The sequence below is a fragment of the Mobula birostris genome, chromosome 6 (genome assembly GCF_030028105.1).
Source record: "Mobula birostris isolate sMobBir1 chromosome 6, sMobBir1.hap1, whole genome shotgun sequence".
NCBI lineage: Eukaryota > Metazoa > Chordata > Chondrichthyes > Myliobatiformes > Myliobatidae > Mobula > Mobula birostris.
In genome coordinates this window covers 9401742-9418547 of record NC_092375.1, presented here as the reverse complement: position 1 = coordinate 9418547, position 16806 = coordinate 9401742, and the positions used below count along the sequence as shown (strand labels likewise).

The following is a 16806-nucleotide window of genomic DNA, read 5'->3' as shown; positions in this document are numbered from 1 at the left end:
GGAAGGATGCCACTATTCATACTCATTGGTTATGTGATGTTATGTCGTACTTAAATTTAGAGACGATTCGCTGTTCAATTTCTGAACCTAGACAAGATTTTCTAACGTTGTGGGGACCTTTCTTGAATTATTTTCAAAGTCTTTGATTTGCTATTAAGTACAGATGTTGGCTAATAATATGTTTTACTACATGATAAGGATTTTTTCCTTTTTTTTTAACCAAACAGCTGTTTTTTTTGTGGTAGTGGGTTTAGATTTTTTGCATAATAAAATTATCTCTTTGCAATATTATGTTTAAATTTAATTTATATGGAGATGGGGTAATTACACTTCATCTGTGATTTCAGTATATTGTAATTGATATATTATATATCTTACCATATTCTGTATTCTTTTATGTAAGAAATTGATATAAGATATTGGAAAAAAAGAAACCTGACTCTGATACTGATTGAGGCCATATATACATAAGATTAGCTTATATACATAGATTCATTGTATATGCTGGACATAAAGCGATTCTAGTTGTTGAACTAAGTATCTGAACATAAGGTGACAACAGGAAATCAGAACACAAGACAGTGATTCTTGAGAAGAGGAACTCTGCTAGGCAGCAGTAGAGTATATGGAAACACAACAGTACAGTAACCATGTCTGTGCAGGTATGAGGTGCGGAGATCAAGTGCAAGATGGCAGTGGATCGGGGGGAGGGAAGAAGGGTGCTGAGGGGCTGTAGAGAGGTGTGGTTGACGTGGATGTATCGGTGGTGGGATGGTGAGGTGGGTTAATAGGTGGAGGTATTGATCAGCCTGTTGGCTTGGTGGGGGGGGGAGGTGGAGTAACTGCTATTGAGTCTACTGTTCCTGGTGCAGATGCTACATAGCCACCTCCCTGACAGGAGTAGGACAAACAGTCCATAAGCAGGGAAGGGAGAAGCGGTTGTGCACCCTGACCATCGGTTAGGAAGTCCAATGCCCAGACGCACAGTGGTGTATCACTGACTAAGAAGTAGAGACCCATGGCAGAGGACACACAGGTCAGTAGCAGGAATAGTCAGACCCTTTTCATCTGTTCTTTCAATAAATTCCTGGCTGACTGCATTTCATGTCCATGGTCCCATCTGTCCATGTAATCTTCTCCCTCTTCCTCAGAACATGGAACATCAAACAGTAACAACACAGGAACAGACCCTTTCACCCACAATGTGAGTCCCTTTCATCCTTGAATGACATCCTTCTGATGGCTTGGTGATCAGAACTGCACACAATACTCCATCTGTCCTCTCAGCAAATGATTTGCACGGTCTTCCAATTGAATTAGGCATTGGCTTCACCTTGACAACTGAGATGGTAAAAGTCACCTCTCTCCCCTCAAACCAATCACCCATCCTTGAATTTCTGGGACAGTGCATACCCTCCCTCACCTGGGAAGGTGGATTCGGGGTGACAGGGGAAGGCAGAGTTGATCACACCATTTAAGACACAATCAATGAGGCAAGCCGCAAGAATTGATCTCAACAGGAAGAAAAGTGAAAGAGGGTGCAGAAAAGGTAGGGGATTCTGGGGCTGCAGTTTAGTTATCTGATGGAACCAAAGATATGGAAAATTACTGAATGCGTCATAGATCTACATATCAACCATTTGGTTCAGCAGATTGCAGAGATAGTGATGGCTTTTATCTTCAATGCCCTCCATCTCCAGAACATAGAACATAGAGCAATGGAGCACAGGAACAGGCCATCAGCCCGCAATGTTGTACTGAACCAGCTAAAAAGCAAGTCAAAAACATCCAAACACTAATTCCTCCTACCTACACAATGTTCATATCCCTCCATCTTCCTTATATTCATGTGTCTATCCAAATATCTCTTAAAAGCCTCTAATGTATTCGCCTCTACCACCACACCAGGCAGAGCATTCCAGGCATCCATGACTCTCTGAGTAAAAAACTTACCCCTCACATCCCCCTTGAACCTACCCCCTCTCATCTTCAATGCACACCCTTCGGTATTAGACATTTCAACCCTGGGAAACAGATACTCTCTGTCCACTCTATCTGTGCCCCTCATAATCTTATGAACCTCTATCAGATCTCCCCTCATCCTCCACCATCCCAGAGAAAATAACCCAAGTTTATCCAGCCTCTCATGATAGTACATGCCCTCTAAACCAGGCAGCATCCTGGTAAACCTCTTCTGCACCCTCTCCAAAGCCTCAACCTCCTTCCTGTAGTGGGGTGACCAGAACTGTATGTAATACTCCAGATCTGGCCTAACCAGAGTTTTATAAAGTTGCAACATAACCTTCTGGCTTTTGAACTCAATACCTCAACTAATAAAAGCAAGCATTCCATATACCTTCTTAACCACCTTATTGACCTGGCCACTTTCAAGGAACTATAAACTTGGATCCCAAGATCTATCTGGTCAGCAACACCTTAAGCACCTACAACTCTCCTGAAACCCTATGAAATCTCTTTATCTTCCACTGCTTGTATCTTCCCAGATTTCAACCACCCACTCGTTAGTGACCACACTCACTGACTTTTCAAACCCAAGGAAAGTCTCCACTGATTTACATTTCTGCCTGAAACTTCCCTCTCTGGAGAAGCTTTTGATCACCTGTCCTAATGAGGATACAGAGGAGATTTACCAGGATCCTGCCTGGACTTGCTCCAAAGGGAAAAAAAAACCCTAGCTTACTGAACCTATGCTTATAAGAGATGCTCTACTATAAGGATAGGTTCAGCAAGGTAGGTTTTTTTTCTCTTTGGAGTGAAGGAGGATGAGAGGTGACTTGATAGAAGTGTACAAGATGGTATGAGGCACAGATCAACTGGACAGCCAAAAACATTTTCCTAGAGCAGAAACTGATAATACAAGAGGGCATAATTTAAGGTGATTGGAGGAAAATACAGGAGGGAGGATGTCTGAGTTAATTTTTTTACATAGGGTGGTAGGTGCATGGAATGTGCACAACCAGGGTTGGTGGTAGAGGCAGATACATTATGGGCATTCAAGAAACTCTGAGATATAGACACGTAGATGTTAGAAAAATGGAGGGCTGTGTAAGACGACAGGGTTAGATTGATCTTAGAGTAGATTAAATGTCAGCACATCGTTGTGGGTTGAGGGGCCTGTAGAGAGCTGTAATATTCTATGTTCTGGACTCCACGCAGACAGCACCCAAGGTCGGGATTGGAGCTGGGTTATTGGAACTGCGTACAGGTATAATTTCTGCAGACTTTCTGTTGCACTATGTAGGTTTCTCATGTAGATTTTAATCTAGGTTTCAGTGATCAGTTCATATAATGAGCTTCCTCCCTTAGTGAGAGGTGTGGGACTTCACATGTCCATAGACAATGCTCAGTGTCAGGCTATCTTGTCTCAGTCATTCAGTGACAGAAGGAATGTGCAAACTCTACCCATACAGTACCAGCGGTCAGGACTCAGCCAAATCCACAAGAAATCACAGAGAGTTGAGAATGCAGCCCAAGGCTTCACAGAAACCAGCCTCTTCTCCATTAACTCTGTTTATACTTCCCGGCATCTTGGGAAATCAGCCAGCATAAGAAAAGACAGTTCCCACCCCGGACAGTCTCTCGTTCCCACCCCGGATATTTCTCGTTCCTACCTCAGATATTTTCTCATTTCCATCCCGGACATTCATTCCCACCCCGGACATTCATTCCCACCCCAGACATTCTCTCATTCCTATCCTGGCTATTCTCTCGTTCCCACTCCAGACATTCTCTCATTCCTATCCTGGATATTCTCTCGTTCCCACTCCAGACATTCTCTCTTTCCTATCCCGGGCACTCTCCTGTCTCCCATTGGGCAGAAGCTATAAAAGCTTATGGGTACAAATACCAGGCTCAAGGATAGCATCTAACCCATTGTTATCAGACCCTTGAATAAAAGACACATACACAAATACATGAAGTCTACCTCATTGTGGTCCTTGTACTGTATTTGCCCACCTGCACCGCACTTTCTCCGTAAATTCAATGCTATTGTGTAGATCAGATGTCAGATCACTGTGGATAAACTTCTAAAAATGCAGATTGGAGAGGATCCTGACTGGTTGTATCACAGTTTGGTGTGGTGTGGAAACACTGATGCCGAGGAACAGAGAAGACTACAGAAAGCGGTGGATACAGACCAGTCCCCCACATACTGACCCTCCCCATCACTGAGTACATTCACATTCACAAGAAAGCAGCATCCATCATCAAGGACCCCCACTATCCAGGCCATGCTCTCTTCTCATTTCTACATCTGGAAAGAGGTACAAAGCCTTAGCTCAGGTTCAGAACAGTTATTACCCTACACACACTGGGCTCCTGAACCAGTGTGGATTACTTCACTAAACTGCAACACTGAACTGATTCCACAACATACAGAGTAACTTTTAAGGACTCTACAACTCATGCTCTCAGTATTATTTATTTTTTATTTACACAATTTGTCTTCTTTTGCACAGTGTTTGTATATCATTTTCCATAAATTCTATTGTATCTTTTTACTTTCCTGTAAATGCATGTAAAGAAATGAATCTCAGGGTATTATCCGGTGACGTCTACTTAATTTGATAATAAATTTTACTTTGACTTTGATGTTCTGCATTCTGCTTTTCTTTTTACAACCTCAATGTACAACTGACCTGTATAACACATGCAAAATGCTGGAGGAACTCAGCAAGTCAGGAAGTATTTATGAAGAAGAATAAGGAGTCGACGTTTTAGGCCAAGTCCTGATGAAGGCTCTCAGCCCAAAACATTGGCTCTTTATTCCTCTCCATAAATACTGCCTGACCTACCGAATTCCTCCAGCATTTGGTGTGTGTTACTCTGGATGTCCAGCATCTGCAGTGGAAGACCACCTGGACTGCATTTGTCTGTGGCTACATTTGCACGAGATGAGGAAATTCTGCGTGCTTGTTCTCGCAGAAACATGACTCCAGGACAAAATCCATGCGCCATCATTCTGGCTATGACACTCTGGAACTTGGGCTAAATTCATTTTTTCTGAATTTTTTTTTCGTAACTGTACATTTTTCTGCATCGTAATTATATGTGCTCTGTGGCGTGTGTGACTGTTGGTGTTGGGTTTTGTACCTTGGTACCAGTGAAATGCTGCTGAATTTGGCTGTATTCATGAGTACAGTCGAATGACAATTGAACTTGAACTTGAATGAGAACTTGCACTATTTGCTGCTTCTTTTCAATATATTTTGGTGTACAGTACGTGACCGAAATAAGCCTATACCAATACCCAGCTCTCCCGACTGTCCAACCATGATGCAGGATGCTGCATGAATCATCAAAGACCTTGTTCAATGCTTGTGGAAAAGTACAGTCTCTACATGTTCCTCTGACTGTATGACAAGCGACTCAGTGACATCTGAGATTAGATGCCACATGTAGATAGTGAAATGGCATCTGATTACATCATGGAAGGTCCCAATACTGAAAACATCAAATATGGTATCTGAACATTGTGAGTGGGTTGCAAAACGACAGGAAAAGAGTTTTGATCTGGTTGGTTTTGTAAAAAAAAAATATGTTTTCATTTTGGTTTCGAAGAGCCCACACAAAATATTAGATCTGGCAGCAGTCAGTTGATGCTCCTGGGCCAAGGCGTTTCATCAGGATAGACACAGGTTCTGATGAAGGGTTTTAGCCCTGAAATATCGATTTTTTTTTATTCTATAGATGCTGCCTGATCTGCTGAGTTCCTCCAGCATTTTGTGTGTGTTATTTTAGATTTCCAGTGTCAGAAGAAATTCTTGTGTTTAGAATCTGAAGAAGTTTGATTGAGAGAAAATGTACTCATAGTGAGAGGGTCAGCAGTTCAGACACATGTTAGAGTCATAGAGGTGTGCATCATTGAAACAGGCCCTTCAGCTCAACTTGTCTATGCTGACTGAGATGCCTGTCTAAATTATTATCACTTTCCTGCAATTGGCTTACATCTCTCTGTACCTTTCCTGTCCATATCCCCATTTATATACTTCATAAACATTGTGATTGTACCCATCTCAACAGCTTTTTCTGGCAGTTCGTTTCACAATCCACCCAGTGTCTGTGTGAAAAAGTTTGTTTATTTGCTTATAGTCCTAGAGCCATAGAAAAGAACAGCATAAAAATTGGCACTTCGATGCATTTAGTCGCTGCTAAGATGCAGCAATTATTTAGAGACACAGCGTGGAACAGGTCTTTCTGGCCCAGTGAGCCCCACAGCTCAGCGACCCACCTATTTAACCCTAGCCTAATGGCAAAAGTGTTGGCGCGTGGCCAAGTGGTTAAGGCGCTCGTCTAGTGATCTGAAGGTCGCTAGTTCGAGCCCCAGCTGAGGCAGCGTGTTGTGTCCTTGAGCAAGGCACTTAACCACACATTGCTCTGCGACGACACTGGTGCCAAGCTGTATGGGTCCTAATGCCCTTCCCTTGGACAACATTGGTGTTGTGGAGAGGGGAGACTTGCAGCATGGGCAACTGCCGGTCTTCCATACAACCTTGCTGAAGCACCTTCAATTACTCCAAAAGACTGAGGTTTGGTAAAATACTGAAAGGCTTTTATTCGCTGTACAATACGACCTCCACAGTGAGTGTCTGCCCCCGGACTGAGGGGGAGGGGCAAGACGAACACCTTTATACAGGACTCTGTGGGAGGAGCCACAGGGGCAGTCAGAGGAGCCACAGGGGCAGTCAGCAGAGGGGTGTGTCCAGACAGGTAACCGAGTTACAACATATATACATGGTTTACCACACTTGCCCAGGCCTGTGCCCTGGAAACCTTCTAAGGAGCAAATCCGTGGTCTCATGAGAATAACGGATGCCTATAAAATGGCAAAAAAATTTACAATGACCAATCAGTATGCCGTAGGACTGTGGGAGAAAGGCAGAGCATCCTGGCAGTAACCCACATGCACTCGGGAAGGAATATACAGAGGACACCGGAATGGACCTCCGAACTATGATGTCCGGAGCTGTAATAGCGTCACGCTAATCGTGACGCTACCATGGCACTCCAAGTTGCCCCTCAGGTCTCCTTTAAATCTTTCCCCTCACACCTTAAAACTATTTCCTCTCACTTTGGACTCCTTTATCATTAGAAAAAGACCATCTACCCTTTCTAAGCCCTCAAAGTTTTATAATCCTCCACAAAGTCAAGATGACATCAGCGTACAATATACCCTTGGTTGACATATTTCAGATAACCCGCAAAAATGTATTTTTTATGTCTTTTACCTCCGTTTTTGTCCTTCAGTGTGTTTCTGGGACTGTTAGATCATTTTTTTTTGTTTCTTTAAAAATTTTTTAAATTAATTTTTTAATGCATTTCTACAAGAAATTACAGAACAGAACCCAACAACAAAATGGAGATTTACACAGTGAGATCATGTGATTTACAGTTTGGAGATCAACTGAGTCATCCAACACTTTGCTGTCTTCAAGAACATTCCGGAAAGCGAGCGCGTACTCAGACAGCCTCAATATGGAAGAAACTTCAAGACACAACATGAGCCGACTGAAGTGCTGATGGAGATCGGGCGAATGCGGAGGCGAGCAAGAGTGCTTTCCTTTTGATCGCTGCCGGAGAAGGAGACTGTGAGCGGCCTATCGCTACGTGGCTCTCTGTGGCAGGCGGGTAGGCCTCTCTGACTCGTGTGGTGCCCCTCTCTTTCGATGAGTGCCGGTGATATCGGAGGATGGTATTGTGGTTCTGCGTTTATGGATTGGTCTATTGTGTTTATGTGTTTATGGACTGTGGACTGCTTCAGACTATGGTTTCTTATTGCCTGTTCCTTTTCTGTTTCATTGTTTTTGGGGAGGGAGTTTGGGGACTGATGTTCTATTGTGTTCTGCCAGTTTTTTTGTGGGAGGAGGGGTTTTGGGGGCGTCGATGTTCATGTTCTGTTTTGTGCGGGGGGAGCGGAGTTGGGGGGGTTGATGATTGGGATGCCATTCTTTTTTTGGATGGGGGATGGGTTTGATGTTTCTCTGTGAATGACTTTCATTTTCTTTCTTTGTTTCGTGGCTATCTGGAGAAGATGAATTTCAGAGTTCTACATGGATACATGCTTTGTTAATAAATGAACCTTTGAACTTTTGAAGGTCACCCCTCAGCCTCTTACATTCCCGTGAGAGCATCCAAACCTATCTGATCTCTCGTTGTGACTACAATCCTAAATTTCAAGCAATAGCCTTCAAGTTTCAAAGTAAACTTATCATCACAGTACGTACATGACACTGTACATGACCCTGAGATTTATTTTCTTGGAGGCATTCACAATATAACGCAGAAATACAACACAATCAATGAAAAACTACACACAAAGTCTGATAAATAACCAATGAGTAAAAAAACACAAACTGTGCAAATACAAATAAATAAATAAATATAAACACACACACACACACACACACACACACACACAAATAAATAATACTGAGAACATGAGTTGTAGAGTCCCTGAGAATCAGTCTGTAGGTTGTGAAGTCAGTTCAGTTGTGGGGATGAGTGAAGTTATCCGTGGAGATTCAGGAGCCTGATAGTTGTAGGGGCATAACTGTTCTTGAGCTTGTTGGTGTGGGACTTGGGGCTCCTAAACCTCCTTCTCAATGACAGTGTGGCCTGGACGTTGGGGGTTCTTGTAATGGGTGCTCCTTTCTTGTGGTAGGGCTCCTTGTTGATGTGTCCTTGTGAATCACTTCTACTCACGTTCTAAAGTGTGCTGACTATAAATACACCTGATTTCCAAACCATAGTCAAGTCATGACCAAAGTATTATTTATTATTAAAGTACATACAGGTCACCAACCATATCCTACGCTGAGAAACATTTTCTTGCATGAATTTATGGGAAAATAATGAAATGCAATAGAATTTACGAAAGAGCTACATGTAGACAATGACTGGCAAACAGCTAATGTGCAAAGGAAGACAAATTATAGAAACATAGAAACAGAAAATAGGTGCAGGAGTAGGCCATTCGGCCTTTCGAGCCTGCACCGCCATTTATTATGATCATGGCTGATCATCCAACTCAGAACCCCGCCCCAGCCTTCCCTCCATACCCCCTGATCCCCGTAGCCACAAGGGCCATATCTAACTCCCTCTTAAATATAGCCAATGAACTGGCCTCAACTGTTTCCTGTGGCAGAGAGTTCCACAGATTCACCACTCTCTGTGTGAAGAAGTTTTTCCCAATCTCGGCCCTAAAAGGCTTCCCCTTTATCCTCAAACTGTGGCCCCTTGTTCTGGACTTCCCCAACATCGGGAACAATCTTCCTGCATCTAGCCTGTCCAATCCCTTTAGGATTTTATACGTTTCAATCAGATCCCCCCTTAATCTTCTAAATTCCAACGAGTACAAGCCCAGTTCATCCAGTCTTTCTTCATATGAAAGTCCTGCCATCCCAGGAATCAATCTGGTGAACCTTCTTTGTATTCCCTCTGTGGCAAGGATGTCTTTCCTCAGATTAGAGGACCAAAACTGCACACAATACTCCAGGTGTGGTCTCACCAAAGCCTTGTACAACTGCAGTAGTACCTCCCTGCTCCTGTACTCGAATCCTCTTGCTATAAATGCCAGCATACCATTCGCCTTTTTCACCGCCTGCTGTACCTGCATGCCCACTTTCAATGACTGGTGTATAATGACACCCAGGTCTCGTTGCACCTCCCCTTTTCCTAATCGGCCACCATTCAGATAATAATCTGTTTTCTTGTTTTTGCCACCAAAGTGGATAACTTCACATTTATCCACATTAAATTGCATCTGCCATGAATTTGCCCACTCACCTAACCTATCCAAGTCACTCTGCATCCTCTTAGCATCCTCCTCACAGCTAACACTGCCACCCAGCTTCGTGTCATCCGCAAACTTGGAGATGCTGCATTTAATTCCCTCATCCAAGTCATTAATATATATTGTAAACAACTGGGTTCCCAGCACTGAGCCTTGCGGTACCCCACTAGTCACCGCCTGCCATTCTGAAAAGGTCCCGTTTATTCCCACTCTTTGCTTCCTGTCTGCTAACCAATTCTCCACCCACATCAATACCTTACCCCCAATACCGTGTGCTTTAAGTTTGCACACTAATCTCCTGTGTGGGACCTTGTCAAAAGCCTTTTGAAAATCCAAATATACCACATCCACTGGTTCTCCCCTATCCACTCTACTAGTTACATCCTCAAAAAATTCTATGAGATTCGTCAGACATGATTTTCCTTTCACAAACCCATGCTGACTTTGTCCGATGATTTCACCGCTTTCCAAATGTGCTGTTATCACATCTTTGATAACTGACTCCAGCAGTTTCCCCACCACCGACGTTAGGCTAACCGGTCTATAATTCCCCGGTTTCTCCCTCGCTCCTTTTGTAAAAAGTGCAAATAAAAAACAAATAATACTGAGAATATAAGTTGCAGAGGATTTGAAAGTGAGTCCATAGGTTGCAGAGTTGAGGTGAGTGGAGTTATCCTCGCTGGACAGGAGCCTGATGGTTGTAGGGTAATGACTGTTCCTGAACTAATGGTGTAGGTCCTAAGATTTCCATGTTTTAAATATTTTGAAGCTAATTGGCTGAAGAAGAAGAGGAGCTCGAGGAGAAATTTTTCATTTAGGGCTTGATGGCTGAGTAAGCAGTTGATACATATTCAACAGGAACATCCAAAAGACGATCGGATAAACATTTGAAAAGGGAACTTCCCGGGGCTATTGGAAAGCAACTCAGCACACAGAGCTAAATGGCCTCATCAAGTGTTTAAGTACTTAGAGTGTGTAGGTGTCTAAGAGGTGGCACACACACACACATGCGTACTGTATGTACATAAAGACACACACACACATACATATTCATATACAATGTTCAGAGCTATGACAATAGAAAATTGCTCAAATTCTGCAATCTATTTCAACACCTGCCAGGGAGTTATATGTTCCCTTGAACCTTGTAGTGAACTGTATAAACTATTGTGTTCATCAGATCCTCCCCATGGCAGGTAATGGAGATACAAACCCCTCGGAAAGGAACATAAAAGGATTAAGGAAGCGTTGGTCATGGGAGCGTTGTTCTGATCTCTTAAATTGTACAGACAGCTTCTGTCTGAAAAAAAATACCAAAGCTATTGCTTCATCAAAGTCTTTCATACCACGGAAGGAAATTTCACAAGAAAGCGAACGGTGAGTCTTCAGATGCTACAGCCAGCCATCACATATTCCAAACACTTTACCTCCAAACAACCGTACACACTACCTGGATACTAGTCAGAGGGCAAGTAGAACATGTTTCAATAACAGAGAGTGGAGTGGATAGCCCTGCCCAACACAGGCAAAGCCCTTCCCACTGTTGAGCACCTTTACACTCAACTACCAGACTTGAAGATAATCTACAGCTCTCGATGCCTACAGCACGATTGTAACATCATTAAAGACCCATCCCATCCCGGACAATGTCTGTTCAATCTCCTGCCTTCTAGTAGGAGATATAGAAACACCTTCGCCAAGACAGAAAGACAGAAAAACATCTTCTTCTTGAGTACTGTTATGCAGCTGAATAATGCTACACCCTGGCTTGCCAATGGCCTTTGAGTGTTATGGACTATCAAAGTCACCTGTTGCATGTAAATATGGGAATTTTTTTTATTAAGCCATCCTGCATGTATCGTAAATACCTGTTTTGCGCAGACTGGAGAGGCACTGCAGTCTTGTTGTCTTGAGCAATAACAACAAAGTTCTATTCTATTCTATTTACAAAGCAAGTTGCCACAAGAAAGCAACACTCACCGTTCAGGCCATGCTCTGTTCTTAACACTACCATCGGGCAGGAGGTATTTTAGGTCCCACGTCACCAGGTTTACATGGATAACTTCACTGACCACAACTCTGAACTGATTCCACAAACTACATACTCTCTTTCCAGGCCTCTACAGCTCATGTCCTCAGTATTAATTATGTCTTTATTGTTTGAACAATTTGTTGTCTTTTGCACATTCTCTTTGTTTATGTATTGCTTTTTCATAAGTTCTACAGCATTTCTTTATTTTCTTGTAGGTGCCCAAAAGAAAATGAATCTCAAGGTAGTATGTGTTGGCATGTATGTATTTTGATAATAAATTGACTTTTACTTTGATAAATACACACCCCTTGCAGTGGATATTTCATATTTTACACCTCCCTCTTGCTAGTTGCCGTTGGGGAAAGTGCAGGACTCTTGGGATTCACATGGCCAGGATTGATCAGCAAGGCTGTGGTCTCATTTTGGGAGGCTTTGACATTCATGTTAAATGCTTCCTAGATTCTGGTTACTCTTTCATTTGCTGTTTTGGTGCGGTTTGATCAGGGCGATCGATGCAGACTGAGGCATTTCGACGAAGAATGGCCCTGCAACTTGCTTTGGCAAGCAGCACAGGGCTGAACTGAACTAAACTGAATACTGCTGGTTTGATCTTTGATATTCCATGTGTTGTTCACTCACTTTCTGCCATTTGTATATTTTCTCTTTTTTTTTACACATTGGGTGGTTGATGTTTTCTTGAATGAGTTCCAGAACGAATTTCATACTCGTATTCTGTATACTTACTTCGAACTTTGAAATCTAAACTTCCTCTACTCTCTCCACCCTGAAGTTTAAGATGCTGCTTCTACCTGGCGAGAGAGATTATAGGCCCAGGATCCTATGCCCCATCTCTGATTGTTCCCTTTTCGTATACAAGTCAAAATTGCATTTATATAGTAACACCTACCATGATGGGCCATGGTAGTATGGAGGTTAGTGTGACACTATTACACCTCAGGGCGTCAGAATTCAGAGTTGAATCCCAGCCTGGATAAGGAGTGTCTGTATGTCCTCCATGCGGAACGTGTGGATTTTCCCTGGGTGCTCTGCTTTCCTTCCACAGTCCAGAGACATAGTGGGTAGGTTAATTGGTCATTGTAAATTGTGCCGTGATTAGTATAGGGTTAATTTAGAGTGGTCAGACGTTGTTGGAGTGGCACTCCTCAAAGGACTGGGAAGGGCCAGCTCCGTTCTATGTCACTAAATAAATAGACAGAGGGATAAATATTGAGAACATGAGTTGTAGAGTTCTTGAAAGTGAGTCCATAGGTGGTGGAACCAGTTCAGCATTGAGGTGAGTGAAGTTGTTCACACTGGTTCAGGACTCTGATGGTTGAAGGGTAACAACTGTTCTTGAAACTGGTGGTGTGGGATCAAAGGCTCCTGTGCCTCCTCCCCGATGGCAGCAATGAGAAGAGAGCGTGGCCTGGGTGGTGGGGGGTCCTTGATGATGGATGCTGCTTTCCTGCAAGAGCACTCCTTGTAGATGTGCTCAGTGGTGGTGATTACCATGCCTGCTGTCTGTACTTCCACCACACTCTACATGCTACCCAGCCACTCTGAACCACTGGAAATTCTGCGTTAAGCTTCTCCCATCCCAATAAAGGTCCCAGTGAACTAAAACCTCTCCCTCCAAGTCACCCTAGTTGTCGAAGTCCCTTCATGTTTCAGAATTTGCTGCTCGTCAAGGATTTCTAGGGGCATAACTTCCCAATTCACAGTGCCAATAAGCCAACATTTGCCCACAGCAGAGTGACACTGGATTAGTTTCTTCCTACAAAACAATAAATTTCACAATAAACACTCAGTGGCCACTTTATTAGGTACCTGCTGTGCCTAATAAAGCAGTCACTGAGTGTCTGTTCATGGTCTTCTGCTGCTGTAGCCCATCCATTTCAAGGTTTGATGTGCTGTGCATTCAGAGATGCTCTATACCACTGTTGTGAGGTGTGGTTATTTGAGCTACTGTCACCTTCCTGTCAGCTTGAACCAGTCTGGCCATTCTCCTCTGGCCTCTCTCATTAACAAGGCGTTTTTGCCCACAGACCTGTGTTTTTGTTTGTTTTGTTTTGTTTTTCGCACCATTCTCTGTAAACTCTAGAGGCTGCTCTGCATGAAAATCTAAGGAGATAGGTAGTTTCTGAGATGCACAAACCACAGCTTCTGGCACCAACAATTATTCCACAGTCAAAGTCATTTAGCTCATATTGCTTCCCCACTCTGATGTTTAGTCTGAACAGCAACTGAACCTCTCGACCATGCCAACATCCTTTTATACATTGAACTGCTGACACGTGATTGGCTGATTTGATATTTGTATTAACAAGCAGGTGTACAGGTGTATCTAATAAAGTAGCCACTGAGTGTATGCCCGTGATAATACACCTGATTCTGATTCTGCTGATTCAAATTTAAAACTAAATCTTCCTCAAATCCCAGCAGACTGAATTCCTCCCAAGTAAACTAAACACCATACATATCTATTAGAATCTTTCCAGTGGATTCAGTCCTTGGAATGAATCCCTTCCTATTTTATCCCAGTATCTAAACATCTACCTGTTTGATCCCAACGTAAGATATAAGAGTAGAACTAGGCCACTTGGCGCATCTGGTCTGCTGCATCATTCTATCATGGCTGATTTCTCCATTCTCCTGCCTTCTCCCCATAGATGCACTGAATAATCAAGAATCTATCAACTTCCACTTTAAATATACTCAATGACTTGGCCTCCACAGCTGTCTGTGGCAATGAATTCCACAGGTTCACCACATTCTGGCTGAAAAAAATTCCACCTCATCTTCGCTCTGAAAGGATGTCCTTCTATTCTGAGGCTGTGTCTTGTGATCAGAGACTCTCCCACTACAGGAAACATCCTCTTCACATCCACTCTATCTAAGCCTTTCAATGTTAGATAGGCTTCATTCTTCTAATCTCCAGCGAGTACAGGCCCAGGGCCATCAAACTCTCCTCATACGATAAGCGTTCTCGGAATCATTCTCATGAACCGACTCTGTACCCTCTCCAATGCCAGCACATCCTTTCTAAGGGAAGGGGCCCAAATCTACCCATAATACTCCATGTGCAGTCTGATCTTATAAAGCCTCAGCAGTACATTTTTGCTTTTATATTCGAATCTTCTTGAAAATCTCTTATATTCTTGATCTGCTCAATACAAGGAATCCCAAACAATCAGACTTCCTGCTAAGTTCTGCCTTTCACAAAATCTCACTTGACCAGACTTAGCAACAATCTTGTGGTGTACTGTGACTCACCTTTTCAGGTATGGTCTCTGGGCTATCCACATCCTGCATTCACCGTGCCTCCCAATTACTAGATGATAACCCTATGTACTATCTCACAGTGATCAGAACCAAGTTTAATTTCACTGACATACATCAATAATTTTTTTGCTTTGCAGCAGCAGCACAATACAATACATAAAAAAGCTAAAAACTCCAATAATAAATATGTACTTATAGCAATAAATTAAATAAGCAGTGCAAAAAGAGAGAAAATTAATGAGGAAGTGTTCACGGTTTCACTGTCCATTCAGAAATCTGATGGCTGAGGGGAAGAAGCTGTTCCTGAAACACTGAGTGTTTCTTCTCCCTCATACTTGCCCTTCTGCCTGCTAGGATATTGTACAAAATTTCGGTTTCAAACGTACCTTGGGCTTTACGCATTTCTCTTTATCTGAAGCATTCGAAGCTTTTCGCCGTATCATCGTCCTGAAGTTCGTTTAAACGCCTGCCTCTCAAGAAAAGATACCAAGCCTACGGCTGGAGATGAAGAGCTGCAGACTCGGAAACCACAATATGTCAGATCAGAGGAGCTAGTTGACTTCCTTCACAGTAACGGAAGTGTTATCTGTGATGAGTTACAGGAAAAATTGTGCAGTATCTGAAGCAGAACTAAAGAAATCAACTGACCCAGAATAAGCAAATGGAGGGACTGATTGCTTTTCCAGTCTGCTACAAATGAAATAGCAGCAATATTCCCTCACAAAATCATGCAATATTTTAGCTCCACCCCTCAAATTCTAATCGCCATTATTTTTTAAATGGAAATATTCAAATAAAAAGTAAATTGAACAATAACGGCAGCTTTCAGATCATGTTTGATCTTCCAAACAGGGCACAAGGATAAGAAAACCAGAAAATACTCAGCTGGTGAGTCCACGTCTGTGGGAAGAGAAACAGAGCCAACCTTTCTTCCCTAGGCCGTGAGACTACTGAACTCCCTGCCACCACCCAGGTCTCTTGACTGTTTACTTCTTAACTTCCGTCATAAATGCATTTTATGCTAAATGTCAATCTTCTGGGATATGTGTTTTTACTTTCTAATTTACTTGCGGTAATATTACCTTTTATGTGTTGTGCACTATGTTGAGCACCTTGGGTTGGAATAACATTGTTTTGTTTGGTGGTGGACATGTACACAATTGAATGACAATAAACTTGAACTTGTTTCAGGTCGAAGAACCCTTTGCGTGACTGAAAAGGAGTCGTATCAACTCCTTTTCTCTTTCTAAGCATGCAGCCTGCTTTTCTAATGCTTTCTATTCTTATTTTAGATCTCTAATATTTCCAGTTTGTGGATTTTCAGAAAGCAGTATAAATGAACACCAGCAATTTGATATTTCATTCTCTTCCTCTAGCTCTCAGCCTCTTTCCTTACCTCAAAACGTCACACTACCCTGCATTACACTGCTTACCTGCATTATAGAACATTGACCATTACAGCCCCTTCAGCCCACAATCTTCTGGTGACTTTCCAAACTACTCCAAGTATAAGTCTGACCCTTCCCTCCCACATAGCGCTCCACTTTTCTTTCATCCATGTGCCTGTATAAAAGTTTCTAAATGCCCCTAATGTATCTGCCTCTACCATCACCCTTGGTAGGGCATTCCACACACCCACTACTCTGTGTAAAAAAAACCTACCTCTGACATCCCCCTA

At 42.8% G+C, this 16806-nt stretch overlaps 1 protein-coding gene across 1 annotated transcript in view; it reads right to left on the bottom strand.

Moving 5' to 3' along the window:
* Positions 1 to 15797, bottom strand: part of LOC140198808 (SAM domain-containing protein SAMSN-1-like) — a 74147-nt gene extending 58350 nt beyond the window's left edge. Inside the window, exon 1 of the mRNA XM_072259867.1 lies at positions 15515 to 15797. Coding sequence (XP_072115968.1) covers positions 15515 to 15571 — 57 coding nt within the window. The 5' untranslated portion in view covers positions 15572 to 15797. The remainder of the gene's footprint in view (positions 1 to 15514) is intronic.
* Positions 15798 to 16806: the final 1009 nt, after the last annotated feature.